This window comes from Dama dama, chromosome X (genome assembly GCF_033118175.1).
Source record: "Dama dama isolate Ldn47 chromosome X, ASM3311817v1, whole genome shotgun sequence".
Classification (NCBI taxonomy): Eukaryota; Metazoa; Chordata; class Mammalia; order Artiodactyla; family Cervidae; genus Dama; species Dama dama.
Window position 1 is genome coordinate 112,423,101 of NC_083714.1, and position 21,474 is coordinate 112,444,574.

General features: G+C 36.3%; 1 protein-coding gene across 4 annotated transcripts in view; it reads right to left on the reverse strand.

The window, feature by feature from the left end:
• Positions 1-6,069: 6,069 nt before the first annotated feature.
• USP9X (ubiquitin specific peptidase 9 X-linked) overlaps positions 6,070-21,474 on the reverse strand; it is a 115,792-nt gene continuing 100,387 nt past the window's right edge. For 2 of the 4 annotated variants that reach the window (XM_061136387.1, XM_061136386.1), the window contains exons 34-45: positions 20,241-20,382; positions 18,296-19,049; positions 17,808-17,931; positions 17,090-17,315; positions 16,489-16,618; positions 13,637-13,822; positions 12,952-13,172; positions 12,660-12,748; positions 9,993-10,149; positions 9,571-9,783; positions 9,119-9,214; positions 6,070-7,664 (exon numbers count right to left, since the gene is read on the reverse strand). In XM_061136387.1, coding sequence (XP_060992370.1) covers positions 7,527-7,664; positions 9,119-9,214; positions 9,571-9,783; positions 9,993-10,149; positions 12,660-12,748; positions 12,952-13,172; positions 13,637-13,822; positions 16,489-16,618; positions 17,090-17,315; positions 17,808-17,931; positions 18,296-19,049; positions 20,241-20,382 — 2,476 coding nt within the window. In that variant the 3' untranslated portion in view covers positions 6,070-7,526. Of the gene's footprint in view, positions 7,665-9,118; positions 9,215-9,522; positions 9,784-9,992; positions 10,150-12,659; positions 12,749-12,951; positions 13,173-13,636; positions 13,823-16,488; positions 16,619-17,089; positions 17,316-17,807; positions 17,932-18,295; positions 19,050-20,240; positions 20,383-21,474 lie in introns of all 4 variants that reach the window. The other 2 variants (XM_061136385.1, XM_061136384.1) reach the window with 1 other exon arrangement.

Consider the following 21,474-nt stretch of genomic DNA (forward strand, 5'->3'; position numbering starts at 1 on the left):
TATAGCTTTTCAGAATGTGTGTGCACACTTCGCTGTGTCTGACTCTTTGCAACCCCATGGACGGTAACCCGCCAGGCTCTGCTGCCCATAGAATTTCCCAGGCATGAATACTGGGGTGACCTGCCATTCAAATGTACTTATTTTCAAATCAGAACTAAGAAAAAAAGTAAAATGCATATTTCAGTTTTCAAAGTTGTAACCTCACGTCAAATTCTTAACGCTATTCCTCAATGAGAGCTCACACTAAACGCATGGCAAAGGACTACTGCAGTTGATGTAAAGCATAATTTAAAATACGGGATATTATTTTAGGCAGCTGTATTTCCTCTTTTAACCTAGGCTCAAAATGTAACACTATGTTTCAGATTTAATACACCCATAAACAAATTCAGAATACACCAAAAAACCTTACTTTTTCCCCCCTTAGTCACTAGTCAAATTTAGAAGGCCAAATTTTAACACCTGCTTTCAAACCAACCTTGTTTTTCCCTGGTGGCTCAGTTGGTAAAGAATCTGGCTGCAATGCGGGCGACCTGGGTTCAATCCCTGGGTTTGGGAAGATCCCCTGGAGAAGGAAAAGGCTATCCATTCCAGTATTCTGGCCTGGTATAGTCCATGGGGTCGCAAAAGAGTCGGACACAACTGAGCGACTTTCACTTCCTTCCAACCTAACACTGAACTTGAGTATTTAGGAGATTCAGGTATGACATGTATGTCTTCCTTTGGTTCTAGCATTATATTTTCAGTTCATTCTTGACTTTAAAAAAAGTGTTTAAATGTGTTTAAAGTGTTTAAACCTTCTAGAATTAAACCAGCTTTTCTATGATATATATTATCAGTCTTCTTTTCAGCTTCAAACTGGTTTTGTAATGACTATTGCCTGTCACACTTTGTCACAGAGGAATAGCAATTACAAACGTAAACGTGAATTGCATATTGATAAATTATCACTGCAGAAAAGCGTCTGAAAATGTTAAGTGCTACTTTTGGTTACTTGGCACCATGCTTTTCTAAAGACAAAAACACAATGAGAGGGACATCCTATAGCCATTTCTCGTTTATCAAAGTGTAAGGTTTTTTTCAACACTCACTACATTCTACTCTGGCCTGCACTCCTTCCAAAACAGTATATTGGAAGCTTTTCCCTGTAAGAATGGAGGGTCTGCAAATCTCAGTGTAAGAAGCCTACTTCAAGTGTCTGATGCTGAGTGGATAAGTGCTAAACAAAAACCCAACATCCGATTTATCTACCACTTACATTACTAGTTACAGTTAACTAATCCAAGCTTCAGTAAATTAGAAAGGCAAATCTGTTCATATTTTACTGCAAATCTTTTTTTTTTTTTAATTGATTTGGCTGTGCTGGGTCTCTGTTGCTCCGCAGGCTTTGTTGTAGTTGCAGCGAGTGGGGGCTACTCTCTAGTTGTGGTGTGTGGATCTCTCATCGTGGTGGTTTCTCTTGTTGATTACGGGCTCTAGAGCACAGGTTCAGTAGTTGTGGTGCATGGACTTTTTTTTGTCTCCAGGCATGTGGAATCTTCCTGGACCAGGGATCAAACCCATGTCTCCTACATTGGCAGGCGGATTCTTTTACCAGTGAGCCACCAGGGAAGCCCGCAAATCTCAATTTTTGGTTTTTGGCTTTTAATGAAAAATCTCAACCTTGAGGCAATAGAGAAGGTTAACTACAACCCAAGAGCTTGGTATTTAAATCTGACTCAGTAACTTTAGCTTTTAAATCTCTCTAATGTAATACATTCATGACCTAGTCAGACTTCCTAAGGAAGATATGGTTAACACAGCCTTGTAGGAATCCACATTAGGCCCATTTTGCTGAGAAAGGACTTATACTAAATGCTTAAGACATTCTGAAAGTAGATGACTGGAAGAACTAACTACTAGTACTACTGATTAGTATTTTCAGTAGTAATAACCTTCTAGATTTTTGACTTTAAACACACAGCCTGAAAAAGCTGTTTCCCTATTCACCCAACAGAACACACTAATTTACATCAAGAACCCTTTAGGGACACATCCTAAACATAGAGACCTTTGGGAAAAGGATTACGAAGCGTTAACCTATATCTCCTTGGTGACCCAAAGACACTATTCCTTGCTGACAGCCTTGGGGCACGCATAGTAGGACACTGCCAGCCTTCACAATGTTAACACTTCCTTCTCAGTCCCACTTAAGAGCACCAGATTTAAGACCCCAAGTTATCTACTTCCAAAGATGCACCCAGTGTTTTAATGGGTGGGGAAGAACTAGATGGCAACTCAAAGAATACACATGGAATCCTCGTGTGAGGATTTGCTTGCGGAAAAACATTCCACTGTCCAAAGCATCTGTTTTGAATAGTTTTACATCTATACAATTGAGAATAAATAGGAGAAGAGTTGACTTCAATTTTGTAGGGTGGTCCCCACTGGGCTCCCTGTGGGGGCAGGAGGTGGTGAAGGGAAGGTGAGGCTGGGGCAGCTGGTGTTTGAACTGTCATTTACATGAAAAAAGCCCACCACAATGAAAAACATCTATTTTTAGATAAATGCTGATGGAGCAAAATGAGATGACCGTCTGGTCTGTTTTCAGATGACAACTAAAAGCATTCCCATTTTACTCTTGAGCTGCATACATTTCAGTGGAATATCTTTAAAAATCAACTGATTTTTATGTGGGTCTGTAATTTGTTTTGTGGAGGGAAGTTTTTAGTAGAGCTTAAGAACATTTCCCTTGAGAATTTAGGTCCTAAAGCAAATGAATTATTAAGGAAGCCTTTGCTATCACCTTAACTTTAAACTTCGAGGTAGAAATATTATCCATTTTCTATCTACCTGTAAATCATCAGATTACAATGAAGCAATTCAAAATATTGGTGGCCATATACATTTTCACTGTTAGATATGTTCATGTGTCTAAAAATACTTAAAAGTCAAACGGCTTAATCCAACTAGTTATCCAAACTGCAGAATACTGGATTTATTCATCTTCTCATTCTTTTCAAAAAACAAAGTTTGATGAAAATTAGGGCTACGTCTCTTTCTTTAGCCGTAATGCTTGCAGTAACCCAACTTAAGGGAAGTACCAACAGGTTTCTATGGAAGTCATATTTCTTTGGAACATGGCAACAAAGAATTACTTTTCAGATGCAGAGCAGATGGAATCTGTTAGACAATTAAGTGAATTTCCACTTCTATTCAGTTCAGTTGCTCAGTCATGTCCAACTCTTTGCGACCCCATGAATCCCAGCATGCGAGGCCTCCCTGTCCATCACCAACTCCTGGAGTCTACTCAAACCCATGTCCATTGAGTCGGTGATGCCATCCAACCATCTCATCCTCTGTCGTCCCCATCTCCTCCTGCCCCCAATCCCTCCCAGCATCAGGGTCTTTTCCAATGAGTCAACTCTTCGCATGAGGTGGCCAAAACTGGAGTTTCAGCTTCAGCATCAGTCCCTCCACTTCTATTAACACCCCTCAAATATGTGACCTGCTTTATTGCTGATTTAAGTGAACTTTGAAACCAAGTGTTTGACCAATCTTGGTTTTATAATGAAGGGTTGTCAATAGTTAGACCACATCTCGTTTGAAAGGCTTAGATGTGAATATACAAATTAAGGGCTGCATCCCTCTACTTAAAGTTCCCTGCAGATCAATTACACCTCTAATTTACCTTCCATTTAGAAAATCTTATTTTAATAAATAAAAGGGGAAACCATAATTTAATTTATAAAGTTTTATTTTTGTATATGTGCTAAATCTTAGGAACTGTGGACAATCTTCAGTCTGTTGGCTTGTAAAAGGCTGAGAAGTATGTGATCTGGGTGGTGAGATTTCCTTTTAGGAATCTGGATTTCAAAATGCAAAAAAATTTTTCCACTCATTTGCAAGTTTTAGAACATGGTGCACCTGTCCCCCTTTTTTCTTAGACCTATAAATTCAGAGGAAAAGTGCTACATTTCTGCGGACGTAAAAGAATCTAAAATAATCGTAAATACAATCGGCAGCAAGTTCTTAATACATTTAGCACTTCCGTAGTGATTTACCACACCCAAAACCTTATTTTCAAACACTAAACACTCACATAGGTGCAGGACCAATTTTAGTTGAGCCCCACTAGGAAACCAGTATTGAATTTTTTTTTTTAAATCAGTAACACAAAAACTGGGGGTTAAGAGGAGCAGTGTTTACTTTCTCGGCAGTATGTAATACCTTCAAACTAGAAAACAAAATTGGGCACTTATGAAAAGGCAATTTTTTTTTTAATCCAGTTATAATTCTAAATAAGGCAGGATATATCCACCAAAATTAACCACAAGATTCAGCAAAGTAAGAGTTCCAGCTGGAAAAATAAGAAAAAATGGAACTATTTTGGAGTAGTCATCTGAGTATTCACAGACTTGCTTTCATTTATAAATGTAATTCAAATAAAAAAGGCTCCTCTTCTTTTTAACCCACTACTAGGGTTAAATACTTAAATTGTTATCATTCACTAATAAAAGTTAATCATGAAAAAAATATAAAACATTTTCATAATTCTAAATTTGTACACATAACAGCTGAAAGACAAGGCTGGGAAATTATCATTGAGAGAAAAATCAATGAAGACAAAAATCCCAAATATGAGGATGTTCTTATTTCTGCCTCGACAATGCTGAACATGAAAATTTGGTTGATAGAGGGCTTAGAAACAGCAGCAGTAGGGTTTTTGCCAAGTTGTGCACTGAAATACTTAGATCCAATAGGGCAAAGCCCTTGTTCACACAGATTAACAATGCAAGTATCTTCAGTCTTTATGTTAACAGATTCTACTGTCTCCTATAAAGTAACCACGCCATTTAGAATTTTCGGGGGTACTTTTCTGAAAGGAAGACTAGTGATTCTGCAACAAACATTTAAAGTAGGAAATATATATATGGCTCAAGAAATCAGTTGAGGGAGAATTAAATAATCTGTAGGCACTTTGAAGACTTGAAGTTTAAAATGTGCCATTTGTTTTCAGAAAAAGACCTCAAAATCACCGCTATGTTGCTCTTACAATAACATGCATCTTAAAATTTTCAGTTATACATTAATGCTTGCTTAAGAGTTAAATAGAGAAAATAATTTGCACAAACAAACAAAAGTAACTCTTTCCATTCACTTTCCCTAGATCCTGATCACAGCACAGACCACTCTTTCTCAAGTGGAGGGGGAAAGGATTCACAAGCCCTCAAAGCAGCCAAGGTGGGATCTCCCTCCAAGGAGAAAAATTCACAGCCTTTTAAAATGTCAAGTTTTGACGTCTAGGAAGTCATTCGTTTTTAAATTAAGTATATTACATACTTTTGTTAAGGACCAGGACACACACAAATCACTTCAGATGGTTAGACGGTGTAATTTATGATAGCAACTTGTCCAAATAAATTTAACCTATTTTTGCTCATTGTTAAGTAAACTTGGAATTGAGGAACTTCTAAATTAAAGTTACCAATTGGAATTGCAGATAGTGTGTATGACTCTGGCTCACACTTAAACTCATATGTAATATACTCAAGGTAAAAACAGGCTCTATCTGGTGTCAAATTTTCCTAATGTTACAGAAAACCTAGAAGCACAGATTGACTAGAGTACTGCAAATAAGATATCCAAAGCTTTATCTTAAATACCTGCCCCCTTTAATCACAAAATAACAAATTCTCAATTTTGTTTCTGCTTTGTTCAATTCCAACTATAGCCTTTTTGACAAAACATTTGCCTATTAACTGAATTGTAAAAAATACAACCAAGCTTGTGCTCATTAAATATACATGTATATAAAAAACATACAAAAAGTACAAGATTGATTATGTTAGGAAACTTTTACAGTGTCAACATCCTGTTTTTCTCTTAAATCTTCAGTCAAGGGCCAAAGGTTAAATCTTTCTGTGCACAAAAACTCAATGGGACTGAACTCCTGAATTCAGGGTCATGTCTAGGTGTGTTATGCACAGAATTAACCTTCATATGCAGTCCTTAAAAAAAAAAAAAAAAAAAAAAAGACAAAAAAGTAACAACAACAAAAAACCCAGAAACACACCACAGGACAAAAAGTTCTTCTTAAATCAAATTCTATTTGTGAATTCAGCAAAATAATTTCTATAAAATAAAACAGCAAAATATTTAAATAGAATAGGGTGGACTGTATCTGTTTGCAGGGGTATTTGGTTTTTAGACAGGTTCCAAAAAATTACACACATTCAAGTTACCAATTCTCTTTTAAATACAGTATTAGCTGATGAATTTATCATCTTAAATGTTTATTCTGATATTGATACCTCAATTATATTAACCAGTTTTCTTTTTAATTAGACCCTGCTTCAAACATGAAAATTTTTGGAATAATGGAAAAGGAGCTAGGACAACTCTTGCTTTCAAGTAAGACTGTGACTGAGCAGCAGCTCAGCAAACATCTTGGTGCAGTGGTATTCCAAGTACTGTGGGTTTCTGAGGACTTCCGCTTCCCTGGGATCCAGCAGAAGGCAAGTTTTAGAAGGTTCTCCTAGTAAGCTCTACAAAAGAAACAAAACAAGCACACCAAATACAGTCTTCTATTATGCTCCGAGCATCCTGGCATAGCAAATTTTTGCATATGTGTTTTAAATCTTTTAAAATTCCCATTACTGACACTTAAAGTTTCTTTATCCCACCCAGAGATTGAATTGTCAAACATTAAGATGTAAGCAACATATGTGTAACTGAAATCCACCTGTTTATCACACTTCTCCCCTTGTTTTTCTATTTTATATTCTAGGTGTAAGAAGGAAAAGCTCTGAGCAATCCAGCTGCCACACTGGGACAACTGCTGTCATTACGGTAATTTTTTCCTCATTGGCTACACTAACCTGGTGTGAAGCCATGCTAAATGTTACAGCATAACTATAGCTTCAAAGTGATTAACCTAACATCAGAATAAAAAGGCAATGAAAAAGATCTAGAAACAATGTTACATCACCAATTTTCCACATCAACCAAATAATTTAAAGGTTACCAGCCTTACATTGCTCATAATAAAACTGACTCCAGTGGCAAAGAATTAACATGAAACTATTGGTGTGGCTGACATGGATGGGCTCTGGTTTGTTGCTGTTGGTTTAGTTTTTGTTTTTGTAAAGGAGTTGATCCAACTGCCGTCAGGCAGGCAACACTGGTTGCAGAGTGCAATGGGTATAACAAGAAAATTAACTTTTGTAGGTTTTGTAGATCTGTGAGTCTCATCAAGAAAAAAGTCTCGCTTAAGAATTAACAGTCAGACATTAATATACTATATACACCTTTGCCATTTACACATTAGCATCAGGCCATTTATTACAAAACACTATACACTTTCCACTGCAGGCGAGTTATATATTGACAGCAAATTTCTGCAGATAAGACAGTGAATAAACTTTCCACTCCATATTGATTAGGAATAGTTTTTTCTAGTTTTAAATATTAGCCAGACACAGAAAAAGGTTGGACTGTAAGGCCTGGGTGCACAGTCTTGATGGAACCAGTTAATCATGTGCATTTCACTGATCCTTCGTCTGAGGTGGGGACACTTCTTCACTGCCTTCATAATTTTCTTGTGCTCGTTGGCCAGTTCTCTGAGGGTTGTTCATGTGATGCGCCGCTGGGCCTGTATACGGCTGTCCATGCACATGGTTATTCTGGGAGGGGAGACAAGATCTGCATGTTAAAACTTTTAATATATTGAACTTTAACTTTAAAGACCACAGGCTGAAGTTTGTGGAAATGTAAACATTTCCTTTTATTCCTGGGACTTAACGAGGAAATACGCTTAGGCTAATGATGAGAAACATTGGTTTGAAACAGAAAAGACAGCCTCAAAGCCCCAAGTAAGAGCAGCGTAGGTGTGATTCTTTGGCCAAGGTGATTTTAAGTGTCCAAAATTATTCACATTCAAGTCTGACAAATAAGGGATAACACAGCCCATTATTGCTTGTGGTAAAAAAAAAAAAATAAAAATTCACAAAAGAGCCAGAACACATCCATTCTCACTCTAAGCACATAACTTCTATATGAGAAATCTGACTAAATGATCATATGAAATCCGCATAAGCAACAACCCTCAACACAGAATGATGTTAATGAAAACAAAACAACATTGAAGATATTGGATTAATCAGGCATGATTAAGCATGAGCTTTCTCAGGGCTGAGGGAAGTAACTCTTCTGCTGGATTTGGGTCCTTAATGTTTTAAACCCCTGAACTCTCATTTTTCTGTACATTCCCACCAGGCAAGCCAAGAAGATTTTAGGCTTTCACTTTCTGTAATTTCTATTAGGAAAATAAATATCCTGAATATGCATTTTCTAATTATCTAGCATGCTTCTCCCTCTACTATGAACTGTAAGAATGCTTAAATAATGGCTCTGAAAGCATGGTTCCTAGACCAGCAGCAGCATCAACTGGGAACTCATTAGAAAAGTAGATTTTTCTGCTCCCATCTCCTAGACCTATTGAATCAGAAACTCTGAGGTACCCCCCCACCACAACAGCCCACCAGGGGATTCCAATGCTTGTTCCAGAATCACTGCCACAAAAGATCAAAATTAGTCACACCTGGGACTTAGACACATTCTCATTTAGAAAGTTTCATCTAAATTTAGTTATTGATCTTCTAAAAAAATTCAGGGAAATCTGTCAAATCCCTGACTTTTTTCCAATAATTTTTTACTGTCATTGAAGCCTTGGTTATGCTATGTAAGCAAACAGTTCTTCCTTCATTGCCATATCCAGGGTCTTCCTTCACTGCCATGTTTCATGTCCCTACTCGCAGACTTGGCCTACCAGGAAATGTCATCTTAATCCATTATACTAAATATTATCATTTTATATTGATACAATTAATCATAGTTTTTACTAACTTCATCTACTAAGTACAAGAGGGGTGCATATATTTGACCAGGAAACATCACAGGGGAAGCTCAAACATGTCACACTGTGACCCCATGCCAACCATTCCTCTTTTGATCATGCCCCCAAAGCTGGTCTAGATTACCCCCCTATTACTTTACATTGGCAACAAAAAACTTAGCCATCCTATAAATAATGCGTACAAATTCTAGGGGATAAAAACCCAAACTAAGCCTGATATACCTGCTGATACTGAGATCCGGGTGAATGGGGGTATAACGGGGCATCTTCAGGTGGAGGTGACTCATGCTCATCCGGGGCATCTTGGTCATCTGGCTCCTGATTTTAAATATTTAAAGATAAAGAATTATGTAGGCAAATTCAGTTTTTGGGGGGTTTGAAATAAAATCTTTAAAAAACCGACCCACTAACAAATTTTATTATAGACAAAGTAAATGAAAGAAACCTGATTTGGGTTCTTTCAGAAATACTAGATTCAGGCAATCTCCCCCAAATTACTTTAAAAGAAGACTCCCTCATTAAGTTAAGACCACATATAGTATACACATTAAAGCAAACAAAATCTCCACATAACCCCCCGCCCATTATCATTAATATAAACACTGGCCTATAAAGTAAAGAATTACTTTGCTTTCTTCCATTTCTATCTGCTGCACACTGGTGGCTTTTTTTACCTCCTCTGGACAGAGTTCACAAGCTTTTGCAAGTGTCATCCTAGCACTATGTGATCTCTCCAAGAAATAACCATTTGATGTTTCATTGCTTTGCACCGGAGGAGACCAATTATTATAAGTGTATTGAGGATTGCCAGTGTATGGTCGTCTTTCAAGTTCATCTCCAAGCCATTCCACGGCCCAGGTCCACTTCCTTTTAAGATCTCCATTGCCCTTCAAAAGAAAAGAAAGCTATGCATGTAAAAAGGTTTTGCAATATTTTTCAAAGTTAACTTGAAACGACAACTCCAAATTCTCATAATTCTCTTCTTTTAAAACAGAATCCTTAAATCAGATTCAGGTTTCTACAAAATTATACACACACACAGACAGAGGTTTCTACAAAATTATATACACAGACACACAGAGAAAAAAACCCTCACCTGTAGAATCTGGTAAGCAACAGGACAATTGCTGAAGAGAGCTACCATACATTTTATACACTGGTATGCTCTTTTTTGATAGTGATTCTTAGAGCGCTGGATTGTGTCAAACAGCCCATCTCGGTCATCTGGGATTCCTTTGAGTGCATTGTGAATTCTGAAAGAAAACGACATAAATTAAAACTTCTAAAATCAAATAGCAGCTAACATTTACTAAGTACCTACTATGAGCCATTCAATAAAGGTCTTTAGTCATGTGATCTAATACTTGAACACATAAGAAAAAAGAGGTTAAAAGGCTTGTACCCAAGGTCATGTGGCTGCCTAGAACCAACTTATTTCTGATCCAAAATGACAAATATTGTGTGATTCCACTTACATGAGGTATTCAAAATAGGCAAAAGTCAGAGAAAGCAAGAATAATGGGCACAGAGTTTCACTTTGGGATGATGAAAAAGTTCTGGGGATGGATAGCAGTGATGGTAACACAACACTGTACACTTAAAAATGGTTAAAACAGCAAATCTTGTTATGAATACTTCCAATTTTTCAAAAGAGATTTTAAAAATTACCTGCCTGCAATTCTACTCTGAGCTATGTAAAAAGAGAATTGAAAACACGTGGTTTTTTGAAAATACAAAACGTGTACATGAATGTTCACAACAGTATTCCTCACAATAGCCAAAAGGTGGAAACAATTCAAATATCCACCAACAAATGAACAAATAGATAAAATGTAATGTGTATCCATACAACAGAATATTATTCGGTCATGAAGAGGGATGAATTAGATATGTACTCTAACATGGATGCATTTGAAAACTCTGCTAAGTCAAAGAAGCCAGATACAAAAGAACATATTGTATGATTCTGATCATATGAGATGAATGGAATATCCAAGTCCTGGGTATTTTGCCCATGGATAGACAAACCTATAGACAGAAAGCAGACAAGTGGGTGTCAGGGTCTGGGGGATAGGAGGACAAGGAAGTGACTGCTTAACTGGGTTTGGATTTTCCTTCCAGAGTGATGAAAATGAACGAAATTAGACAGTGGTAATGGTTGCACAACACTAAATATACTAAAAGTCACTGAATTGCATATTTCAAAATGGTTAAAACAGTAAATTAAAAAAACCTGAATTTTATCTCAATAAAGAAACATTACCTGTATAGTCAGTAATTTTAAAAAACCTTTTATACACTGTATATTTTACTTAATAGAATATTTTAAATCAAAAGGCAAGTTTTGTCTTTTTTGTATTACATGCATTCATAAAATTCATTTTGTTTGGAAGTAACTTTGTAATTCTGCAAAATTAAACCATCTCAGGCCACACAATCAACCACATACAGGCTTCCTGCTATTTAATCTGAAACACTGCAGTGTATTTTCTGTTTTTACCTTCAATTTTTTCAAGTGATAACGAATCAACTGCTTCACAAATGCCATCTTTATCAATATTATCTTTGCCTCCCTTGTTCTTCAATGCCTAACAGTGCCAAGCCCATGGGAGATGCTCCATAAATACACAGTTTACTGAATGACTAATAGCCCACTATGAGAAAATTATTTTCAAGCTTGATGCCAGGGAATCATAACAACAATCTTATTACACAAAAAACAAACTCTCATGTTTAAACCAGCACACGTGCTTTTAGCGTTATTACTTATTCTAATTAGGGCTAAGATATGGCTAATTGGTTTAAAGCTATACATATTTACAATATTTTCAAAAGAAAATAGTGAAAACTTAAGATTCCATTTCAACTGACTCATAAGTTTTAAATCCTCAGATCATATTGAGAAAGGTACTGGTAGTGTTCAAAATAAACAGCTACAGTTTTGGAACTATTAAATTTTGTTTTTAATGGAAACGGATTTCTGGTTTAATCTGATTTTTGTAATATTAACTGTTTGAAAACTATGATTGTTAATTTTGGTGAATAATTTGAAAATATTATTTCATGATTTCTGACATTTGCAATCCACACTAAGACTCAAGACTTTTTATTTTTTGTTGTTACAGAATTTGTTTTCAGGTTTCTGTTTTAGTTATAGTGACAGAGAGGAAGCAGTCTACTATACAAATTCTTAATGGTTTCCCAACAAATTCTTCAATATATATTAAATAAGATTTCTTTAAACAGAACACAATTTTAAAAAGGTTATGTATTGATTGGTTGAAAAAAAATGTGCCCAGAGGCTTGCATGAACCTAACTCTGTGTATCTCCCAGGAGCAATGACCTAGCACTTGCTCAGTGTTCATACTGACTTTCAGATCTAAATTAACCACTATGAATATTGGGAACCGCCTATACTTATTTACCGAAGGGACTCTCACGTAATTCTAAAACTAACGTAATCCAATCCTAAAATAACTCTAGTGCATCACTGATGAAATGGTAACATTCACCAAAAAATTCCTCCAAATAAAAAACATAACGCCAATTGAAAGAAGAAGGTTAGTATGTTAAGTATGCAACTTGGGCAATGAGAGGAAAAAAAAAAAAAAGGAAGTTGTGAGGGAAGGGGGAACCTTTTTATTCATCCTTAAGTTTTACAATAAAACATTTACTAGACTTCCAAGAGGTTAAAAAGAATAAATGTGCTGTTAATTTCACTTACTCTAAGAACTGGGCAAGAAACAAAAAAAGGGTAGCTACCTGTGAGTCTGCCAGGAGTCCTCAATCAGCAAGATCTGCAGAAGCAGATCCAAGTAGGGCCGGAGTTCGTAAGTATAGGAATATGCCACCTAAAAACAGGTAAAACATGGTGAAGACCTTATTTAAAGCAGCAACAGTGGTGATCACTTTGTAATGTGTAATGTATAAAAACATCAAATCACTATGTTGCACACCTAAAACTAGTATAACTATAAAGTCAATTATACTTAAAAATATAATAAAAATAAAATAACAAGTTATAAAGATATATGAATGTATGTTTTCCTTTAACCTGCCAGAGAAGTTCACTGAGGACAGTAGATGAGAACTGAGGATTCTCCCAGCAGCAAAAACGAAGCAATTTGACGGTTTCCTCTGAGTTGCTGCAGTCCTCAATGATTTTCTTCACATAACTTGTCCTCACAAATAAAATGTCTGCCACGTTCTGCTGAATTGGCATTATAGGTTGTGATAAATTAGGATCACCAAAAGGATTGGGAAGTGGAGGGTTACCTAGAATACAGATTTGTCATCAATGAAAAACTAATCGGCTTCTCCACAAGAATATCCAGCTTTCACTACAGAAAATAGGTTCATCATTGTTTTAAAAGAAAATAATAATATAGACCGTTTCCTAAGTACAAAGAAAGTAATATGAAGCATTATAATGATAAGATACAACAAGATGATAAAAAAAATAAAAGTTAAACACCAATACTGGTGTTTTCTTATTTAAAAGTTAGTTCTTAAACTACTTCATAAACAAGATACCAACCTCAGTAGCAAGTAGATAGAAAGATTCCCTTTTAAGCATGTGAAAAACGTGCAGGACTCAAAATATTATAAAATATTCCAAAGCATGGACTTTCAGATTCTTGTTTCATACTGAAACTTCTTCAGAATCACTTTTAATGAGGTACTATTTATGGCCAGCAGTACTTTAAAACCAATGTAAAGAATGGAGTATTTGACTTTACCATTGATTGAAGACTGCATTCTTGACGAGACATTGCAACAGCGGATCAGCTGCGACACTACCGAGTATAATTTGCCTAATTCAGCATACTGATACTTGATTGGAGGACCTGGACCTTCGTCTAAAGACACAAGCATAAAGGTAGCAGGTACACTCAATTTCAGAAGCTGTGTCTTCTCTGCCACACCTACAGTACAGAAGGGAGAAGCAGGAAGAGAGGGGAAGAATTATGTGAAAGAACTGGGACGGAAGGGCTTCATAATAAAGTAGTTATTTTTTCTACAACCTTTATGATCAGAAGATTACTTTTACTTGGCATTCAGAGTATTATTAAATCATACTTAATACAAAAAATAATTATTAAAAAAATTAAAAGAACCAAAAATCTAATTGGAGTTAAGTATTAAAAGGACACTGCAATCCTCTGGACACTTTCTATGGCCAGGGGAGTCTCAGGGACCAGCCTAGACAGCAATCCTTAACATTAGGTGAACGCCGAAAATGGAGAAATCAGAGTTCTTTTATAAATTGCCTTTCTTCTTTCTTCTAAGCCAAGCTTCTTGAAAGACGCCTAACCTCGTTCCCTCTACTTTTCTCGTTTTCCCGCTCTTCAATCCATGCTTATCTGGCTTCTGCCCCTCTTTCTGGTTTAAAGTTAAGGAATAGTTCTCAAATTGTAACCATTTCACCCTTTCTTGGGTTCCTCTCTTATTTTCTTTCTACCTCTTCTTGGTCTTATTTGTGAGTCCTCCTCCTGTCTCTTAAAAAGTGATGGCCCTCCAAGTTCCCATGTCAGGCTATCTCCTCACACACACACACACACGCCTTCCCTGGATGATCAAACCCATTCTAATGGCTTCAAGTTCCAGCTATTTTCATTCAGCTGATTCAAAAATATTTCCAAAGAGATCCTGTTCTACTGGACACCTCTATTTGGGTGTGACAAAGACTCAAATTCCCTGTCCATGTTCTTCCTGTGTCTCCCCTGCTCAGTACATGGCACTACTACCTGCTCAGCTTATCAAGCTGGAATTCTGGGCATCATTCTTAACATCTCTTCCACTTTACCCTTCCCTGAACATCCAATCACCAAATCCTACTGGCCTTGCATCTAATGAAAAGCACCAGAATTTGTCTACTTGTATCCCCCTCACTGTCAATTTCTCAGTATAAGCCACATTTCTGGTGACAGGTGGTCTAGGATTAAAAAATCCTCTAGCCTTACTCTCCCTGTAATCCATTTCACACTGCAGCCAGGATGATCTTTCTAGAAGCCAGACATCTATTCAAAATTCTATAATGGATCATCAATGCCCTCAGGATAAAGTCCAGAATCTCTCAAGGCTTGACAGAATAGCACAATTAGAGAATTCTGCTCACCGCTCCTGCCATCCCCATATTACATCAATTCTAGTCAGACTGAATAACCTTTCATTTCCTCCAATGAGCCATGCTGAATTTACTTCCAAGTCTCTGCACCTGCTGTTCACTCTGGATGGAAAAATTCAACCAATTCCTACAATCAATTTCTCCACTAAGTCCCACACACTCCCCAAATCTGGTCAGGTACCCCTATTGATGTACTTCCACAGCACTCTGTATTTTCCCCATTATTGTCACAAACATATTTTATGGCAAGTACCCTTTAATTTGCTTCTATACCCCATTAGAAAGTAACAGTCTTATTTATTGCCATGTTCCAAGAAGTATATAATAAATACAAGTCCACAATCCCTTATTTGAAATCCCTAGATTCAAACAGCTCTTTTCATCAATATAAACAAGTTCACTTATAAAGTTGGTTTGAAAATCTGGCCTAAACTGATAAAAGCTATTACAGTCTTCCATCCAGCCCCTCTCAATGTGAATATTCATGTGTATGATTACAAAGTGCTGTTCTGGACACTGCTCCAGGGATGTTACATAATTCATGGTATATGCACTATTTTACCTTTCTTAAACCCGAACAGTTCTGAACCCCAAAGCCTATTGGTCCTAAGGATTTTGCATTAAAGTTTATAGACCTGTATTTGCTTTCAGCAGCGAAACTTTAGATTACATTATGGACAAATGATGAATGCTTTTTTAGACAGGGAATACCTAAAAAAGGGAGTTGAGCAGAGTAGAATTTTTATAAATACCTATGATTTAGCACATCTAAGTGTAAAGTACAGATTCCCCTTACGCTTGTTTGTGTAATAAATATTCTTTTCAACTGCAAATATGCAAGTATTTCTAGTATGGGGAGGTAAGGGAAAAGAAGACAAATACAAAGTAGAATGTTGCTGTGTTAAAAGGGTCATGGATCAGTGGTGATTAGTAAGTGACACACACAAACCCTGGAATGACAGTAATGTTTGGGTTTAGAATTTAACATAAATAACAGGCAATTTAAGTGAATATTTATATTATCCCCAACTTTTAATTTCATTTACTTCAAACCAAAACTTAAGTATAGACCAAATCCTTTACCCAAACTTGGTGAATATTACACAATCATCTGGGGCCTTTTGAAAATGTGGATTCCTCGTGTTAGTTCTGAGAATTCTTATTCAGTTGGTTTGGGATGGGGCCTAGGAATCAGTATTTTCAAAAAACCAGGTCTAGCACCACTGCTTTAGGGAGATAAAAATATGACTAAGATACAGATTCTGACCTGTGTCTGAGCAGAGATAAGACACATGCATAAATAAAAGTACAAGGTAAAAAGTGTAGCAAAAAGTTTCAGATAAAATTCATAATAGGTTTTATGAAACACTTTCTATTTTAGACCAGGTTATATTTCATCACTTGACTTATATGATTTCATTACTTAATACATTAAAAGAAAATTACGAAAACTTAAATTCTTACCTAAATTGGCATACATTACAAACAGGTTGAAATACTGCTGTAAATGACGCCCATGCTCTGAAACTTCTCTTCTCAGCAGATTTAATACTGCTCTTAGTAAGTGATCACTCAGGCTTAAGTTGTCATAAGCCTGTAAAAGATGAAAACATTGGTTGTTTTCTAGCAACAAGATGCAGGTATGATATAATTTCCTTCACATAAAAAAGGAAGATGTACATATACATGTTAAATATAGGCAGATATTTCTGGAAGGGCTGATCACACAAGAACAATTAAAAAGGGTTGCTTTTTTAGGAAAGGGGATGAATTAAAATTCATGTATAACATATAACGGTAAGTGTATAACTAAGCCACTGAATGTAACCAAATTAACAGAAAATTCCGTTAAGTTTTAAAGAAGCAATAGTCACTATTCATTGCTGGGAAGTACTTTTTAATGGAACTCATAGACATTGAGGCATCAGATCACATGGTTATTACATGCTCATGCACATTTGTTAGGTAAACATCTCAAACAGATGCACATATGTGTGGCTTCAGCTTCCAGGAAACAGAATTCACGTGTAAGCATTTAATCATTAGAAGTAAACTGGGCAATTACCTGACTAGAAGGTCCTGGAGAGGCAAAAGGTGAAGGACATGGTCCATCTTGCAAGGAAAAATGTGCAATAAAAACTATCAGTTTTGCAAATGCACCTCTCACTTCTGCACTAGGGCACTCCAGAAGGTATTCAGAGAAGCGATTTGAAACATTAAAAAGGACATTATGAGCAAACCAAAAACGTACATTCTTGCTGTGACGAAGCAGAATACATAATGCATCATACCTAAGACAAAACAAAATACGAGGTTCAATGACAAAAACAATAACCCCCATTAACATCTTACTATTAGAATAGTTAAGTAAATACTGTTAAATCAAGGTATGATATAAATGGTCTCTAAACTTCCACAATTAGAAACAAATTCATTTTAAGGTTTTACCCTTTTAATCTACGGCTGAATGTAATCTAGGGAAGCTAAAATGTGATAATTTTGTGATTAGATAACCTTTAAGTATCATCCTGTAATGTTTTGTACACAGAAGTCAAAGATATGATATACACTATAACAGAAGCCGGCTCTTGAGTAATAAAAGGCCACATTTAATCTCAGGAATTACTTAAATATGATCTTTCAACTATTGCTACCAAGATTTTTTAAATTCTGCATTCCAAATCTGAAACAAGATTATTAGGGCTTGGAAAAAATAAAGCAGTATATTAAAGAACCAAACTAAATGCCAGTAATAATAGGAATGAAAATCCAAAACAATGTACCAATCACTGGCGGAGCCACGGACTATTTTCTTGGTATGAAATCCTGTGGTAAAGAGGAACCTAGCGGCAAGCTGAATACTAATCATTGTGATTTCTTCTGCTTCAGGCAACAGGTGATCTTGCCCTATAAAAAAAGTGCAGATTAAAAAAGAGTCAAATTTGTATGCCCAAGCCCCATTTTCACACAAATCTCCATCACCTACAATTTTCCAAGCCCCAATTATGTTAAAACCCCTCTGAGGCTACTTATGAAATAATTCTGTTCATTAAAGCACACTTCAATTAGTGCCTGAGTAAATAAAAACAAATTGTTATAACAAACAAAAGCTCCTGTCTCTAAATACCCAGACAATATATAATTCTCAAACAGTCATCTGAAACAGGACTTGAAAACAATCAGAAAGAAAACGAACATATTGACACTTGCTAAGAAATCCTGCAAGAGGAGGAATGCTTTGTTACTAAGAAGATAAATTCTTGATACTTACCTGGAGGAGGATTTAAGTAAACACCATTACATGTAAGCAGTTTTTTCATAAACTGAAAATATTCCAAACTGTATTGCATTCGGTTATGCATGAATTGCACGTTCTGTTTCCGTACACTTCTCTCAATGGCTGATGGCATAATAATCTGATGGGGTCTTGTGGTGATAGCAAGCTCTGATATATATCTTATCAACTCATCACCCTGGTCTATTGTGTCCAATCGTTCATAAAAAAGTATGTAAGCATTCCACCACCTTTTCTGGCGCCTGTATGACATGCGCTTCATCATGTGATCGAATACTTCTCCCATGTACTCTCCACCAAAACACTGGTTTTTCATTTCTTCATCGTCATCCATTTTACATTCAGTTACATCTCCATCATCAAATTTATACCAACGGTTTCTCTCACCATCTCCTCCATTCCTTTGAATGATATAAGAATAGTAATGTCCTCCGCTTGCTTGACCGCTGTGTACGAGCACCCCCACAAGTCTGTATTTCGTGCTTCCTGCTGTCTCACTGTCAGACTGCTCATTCTGTTGTATCAACTGACTCTCTGGGTTTACGTTATCTCCTTCCAGCTTTGCAACACCTGCAACTGTGTAAGGTTCCATGTCCAGCTCACGAGGAAATTCAAAATAATCATTAAACTTGATTGCACATTCTCTTTCCCAATCATAGTCGAATCGTTTTAGTTGGATAGCAAGAACAGGAGGCAATTTTTTAATAAGCAAGCGCTTTACAGTATCAACCTAAAATGAACAGAGCAAATTACTAGATGTTCTCTTAATCCACTACAAAAAAACACCAAACTTTAAAACTCTATTGTTAAATTCTCAACACTAATTTGAAATTTTAAGTGTAAACATAACGTGATAGTGAACATAATCAGAGCAATTCTGTCAGTTTATAGTTTTAATGTTAACTAAAACAAGTAATATAGAAGTACCCTGATGCCACTTGCTACAAACTGCAAAAATTAGTGATTTACTCACTGCCTGATTTCAATATTGGCAGTATTATCTAACCATTATTATCTGTTTGATATTTATTGTTATTTTAATGAAGGTGTGGTTTCCTGTGAGCCAACTACAGAAATATAATAACAGCACCTAATATATATTGGGCAGTTAGGTATCAAATTATATGCTAAGTGCTGCCGCAGTAGTAACATGTACAATCCTCACAACCCTCTCAAGCAGGTACTACTGAACCTTAGCATGAGAATGAGGAGCAGTTGAAAGATTTAAGTAACCTGCCTCAAGTCTTAGAGCTGTGAGTGGCAGGGGTATGACTTTACAGGTCATCTCAACCTCTAGATTTTAAAACCTCTCCAAGTGGTATGTAAAGTCAAAACAATACAGGTGACTTAGAGGTGAGAGGGCTTGGGAGCCCAGAAAGATACTATTAAATGCCCATAGACAAAAACCAATACCAGGTGAGTCAAAAAAAATTTGATCCAAGTGGTTTAAAAAATACAGGTGGTAGAAGAAATCTTATGTGGCTAAATAAAGCAATTAAAACAGTTTGGTTTCAGCGAACTTCTCGGTCTTGGCTAGTAACTCTGGATGTGAGAGGAGCAATGTTTTCCTCTATGAGCTCTGTAGCTTTGTGGAGCTCAAGCAGTCTGGTCAGATATGGATGAAAGGTGCCTGTGTAAGTCAGACAAGAGATTGTGGTATTAATAAGCTATTGTGACCTCGAAAGTGATTCACTCATCTTTACCTGTTTCCCCTAGCCCTTTCTGGCACTAGTTTCTCTCGATAGTCTTTACCTGACAAACCTTTTAAGTCTGTTATCTTAACTACCTCTCTGCTACCACCGTTAACAAAGGAGGGCAGGGAATAAAGAGGGCAAATTTCGAGAACAAATGAAAACAATCATTCTTCCAAACCCATTATATGTAACCATCATTATTTTAAACAAAACTGAGCAATCCATACCTTTTTATTGCATTTTTCACAATGATAAGCATTTGCACCTTCTAATAAATCTCCTTTGACATATTGTTCCAAAGAATCAAGAAGATTTTGGTGATTTCTAATGTCTACATTCAAAGTCGTAAAAGATTCTTCACACTCGTATCTAGAGATATTATTTAAGAAATGATCAAAGAGAATTTATTCCTTAATTTTCTAAACATCTTAGTTATGAGCTCAATGTAAACTACTTTTGCAATATTTATAATAGAACACAAAACCCATTAAGTCAAAAAAATGTATTAATAAATGACAGTTACCATTTACGGGCCATTTACCCTCTGCTGGGCACTACATTAAATTATTTACACACTATATACTTTGTCTTCACAACAAATATTCTCTATCACCATCTCCACATCAGAGATGAGGGAAATGGGGTTCAGAATGTGATTTGGCCAAGATTACCAGAAGAAATGGTGTTTTGAAGCTAGATCTGTCTGGCTTCACAGCTCTGTCTATCTATATAATCTATGATGCTCCTTCCGCCATCATCTGTTTAGATTATAATGAGCTAAATTTCTGAATGTTTCTCCTCTTCTATAATGGAAACATTACTAAAGCACAAGTTGAACACACAAATGAATATGTGCTAAGCAATCTGACTAGGAGCCAGAATCCCACCTTTTGGCAACATTCTACCAAAGGAATTCTCAGATTTGTGATGAGACATATTCATAAATTTAGAACATGCGATGTGAGAATTTCACTCTCAACCATTAAATTAATTCACTGAACAATGCCATGCCTACCATGTATAAAGCACTGTGGGATAGTCAGTGTTTAAGATGGTCCCTCATATTAAGGGCTTTTCAATTTAGTTAGTGAAAAAGGCATTTATAAGTGACATGAATGGAATATGAAGTATTAAGCAAACTGTTATGATAACTAGGGAACAGCCCATAGATGAGGAAAAAGTTCGATTTTATGATTTCAGGTAAAAAATTGGTCATTCGAAAATGAGAAGTCAGCAAAGTTTTTCTGTATGTAAAAGGCCAGAGAGTAAATATTACCAGCTTTTTCGGACAATGAGGTCCCTATAGCAACTACTCAAGTCTGTTCTTACAGTGAGAGCAGTCAGACAGCTGGTAAAGGAGCGGGTATGTGCCAATAAAACTCTACAAAAACAGATGCAGGGCTGGACTTGAACTATGGTCCATAGTTTGTTAACGGTTATTCTAGATAAATACCCTAAAAC